The sequence below is a fragment of the Geospiza fortis genome, unplaced genomic scaffold, assembly GCF_000277835.1.
Source record: "Geospiza fortis unplaced genomic scaffold, GeoFor_1.0 scaffold4, whole genome shotgun sequence".
Taxonomy (NCBI): Eukaryota; Metazoa; Chordata; class Aves; order Passeriformes; family Thraupidae; genus Geospiza; species Geospiza fortis.
Window position 1 is genome coordinate 688,237 of NW_005054475.1, and position 2,514 is coordinate 690,750.

The 2,514-nt window shown below is 61.0% G+C and overlaps 1 protein-coding gene across 1 annotated transcript in view; it reads left to right on the plus strand.

Annotated features, from left to right (window-relative positions):
- The window catches only part of SPEN (spen family transcriptional repressor), a 47,857-nt gene that overhangs the window by 42,013 nt on the left and 3,330 nt on the right, over positions 1-2,514 (plus strand). Inside the window, 1 exon segment of the mRNA XM_031062958.1 lies at positions 11-2,167. Coding sequence (XP_030918818.1) covers positions 11-2,167 — 2,157 coding nt within the window.

Below are 2,514 nucleotides of genomic sequence, written 5' to 3' on the forward strand. Positions count from 1 at the left end.
CACGGCCAAGGTGCCAGAGTGGATGGTCAGGCATGAGGAGCCCCGTGCCCGTTCCACACCCCCGCCTGCTCTCCCACCGGACACAAAGGCGTCGGATATCGACACAAACTCCAGCACTTTGAGGAAGATACTCATGGAGCCCAAATACGTCTCAGCAACGAGCATAACCTCCACACATGTGACGACAACACACACGGAGCCAGTGAGTGCACCGTGCCTGGAGGAGGCACCTCTCCACCCTGCTGTGGAGGCCATCAAGCCAGTTTCTGAGGAGAAGCCGGCTGTTCCTGTCACCAGCGCCCTGGACCCACCAGTGGCCGAAGCACCAGTGTTCAGCGAGAAGGAAAAGGTCAACACAGTCATTGCTCCCAAAGCCACTTCTGTCATCAGCAGGATGCCCCACAGCGTGGATCTGGAGGAGGCTCCGAGGATCACCTTGGTGAAACAAGCTCCCCAAACGCAGACCTGCCTCGTCAATGCTCCTTCACCCAAATTTAAGCAGAGGTCAAGTGCAAATGATAACAGCAGGTTTCATCCAGGATCGATGTCTATTATCGAGGAGAGGCCTGTGGAGACTGGGTCCAGTCCAGGGCTGCGGGTGAACACCTCAGAAGGTGTGGTGCTCCTGAGTTACTCAGGGCAGAAGACAGAAGGTCCTCAGCGAATCAGTGCCAAGATCAGCCAGATTCCCCCAGCCAGCGCTGTGGACATTGAGTTCCAGCAGTCTGTATCCAAGTCTCAGATTAAACAGGAGCCTATCACGCCATCCCAGCCAGCACCGAAGGGCTCCCAGACCTCGGCGGGCTATGGGACTGTTTCCACCCATTCTTCGTTGGTACTTGGAGCACAGCCCTACAACACCTCGCCCGTTATCTCCTCCGTCAAACAGGAGCGCGCTGCCGCGCTGGACAAGCCTGACTCGTCCCACCTCGCTGTCCAGACCCCGGCGTCGCAGCCCGGCAAGGTCCTGACGCAGACCGTAAACACTCCACCCGTGCTGGTCCATAACCAGATGGTCGTGAACAAAAAACTGTCTGACCCAGCTGCTCTGAAAGTGGAGACAAAGACTCTGCAACCCTCCAGCCTGAGTCCTGGGGTTAGTCCTCACCACCCTTCCCTCTCTGGGAAGATGCACTCGGAAGCAAACCACGTCAGCTCGGGCCCCAGCACCCCGACTGACCGGGCCATCTCCCACCTGGGGGTCACCAAACAGGAGCCGCACTCGCCGCGCACCAGCGGGCACTCGCCGTCGCCGTTCCCCCGCGCCTGTCATCCCGGCAGTACCTCGTCTCCGGCTTTGTCCAGCAGCACCCCGGTCATGCTGGCGCCGGGAATTCCCGTTCCTCAGTACATATCCAGCATGCATCCCGAGCAATCTGTTATCATGCCCCCCCACAGTGTAACACAGACTGTGTCCCTGGGCCATCTGTCCCAAGGTGAGGTGAGGATGAACACCCCTCCTCTCTCCGGCATTCCCTACGGCATCCGCCCGGAAGCGCTGCACTCCCCCCGAGCTGCTCTGCAACCCCAGATGGAGATGAAACCCCAGCGATCCAGCACGCCCCAGCCAGCACCCATCCGAGACATCGTCATGCCCCCGCTGTCCTCCCAGCATCCCCCCGAGGAGGAGCTGCACTTCCACCACACGGCGGTGTGCCGCGGGCCAGCCCCGGTGCAGTCCGACGTGCTGGTGATGCAGCCCGACTACCGCATGCACCCCGGCAGCCTGCGGCTGGAGCAGTACAGCGTCCCGCGGGACGTCAGGATGATCATGCACCCGCACATGGCTGCCGTGGGCGAGCACCACTCGGAAACGCGACAGTCCCGCACGCCCGAAGGGGCCGTCAAAACTCCCCCGGCCAGTAAGACCCCGCAGCCCGGGAAAGAGACTCCCAAATCCTCGGAGGGCAAGATGGCCCACTCTCCCCACAGCGAGCCGCGGCTGCTCAGTGTGCCCTCGGGCAGCCAGCTGCCTGGGCTGCCCCTGACACAGCCCGTGGTGGTCCCACACGGGGTGCAGATCATGCATCCCGCCGGGAGCTCCTTCCACGATTACCGCTCCGTGTACGGCGACATGAGGAATTACCACACGGCACAGCTTGGGCATCCGCAGTTCCCGGGCGCATCGCCCATCGGGCTGCCCTCCCGGAGCATGACCCCGTCCCAGGTGAGAAAGAAAACCCTTTACCTGTCTCCCTGGAAACTGGAGCTGTTTCTTATGGGAAATGGGGTTCAAATGCTGCTTAGCATCAGAGGAAGCTGAAGCAACCCATTTCCTGAACCCCTCTGGAGCTGCACCCAGGAGGGGGGAAGGTGCCTGCAGGTTTCTGAGTATGGTGTCAGGGGGAGAATTGTCAGTACCAAGGTGGTGTGTGTGTCAGGCATCCTTGGATGGATGGTGTGGCTAAGGATGGGCTTGGGGATTCAGGGAGTGGGATTTCAGCTCAGGTGGGCTTGGAAGTGGGAGACTGTCCCAGGTGCTGCCGCAGCAGGGCTGCTGCTGTGACATGGATG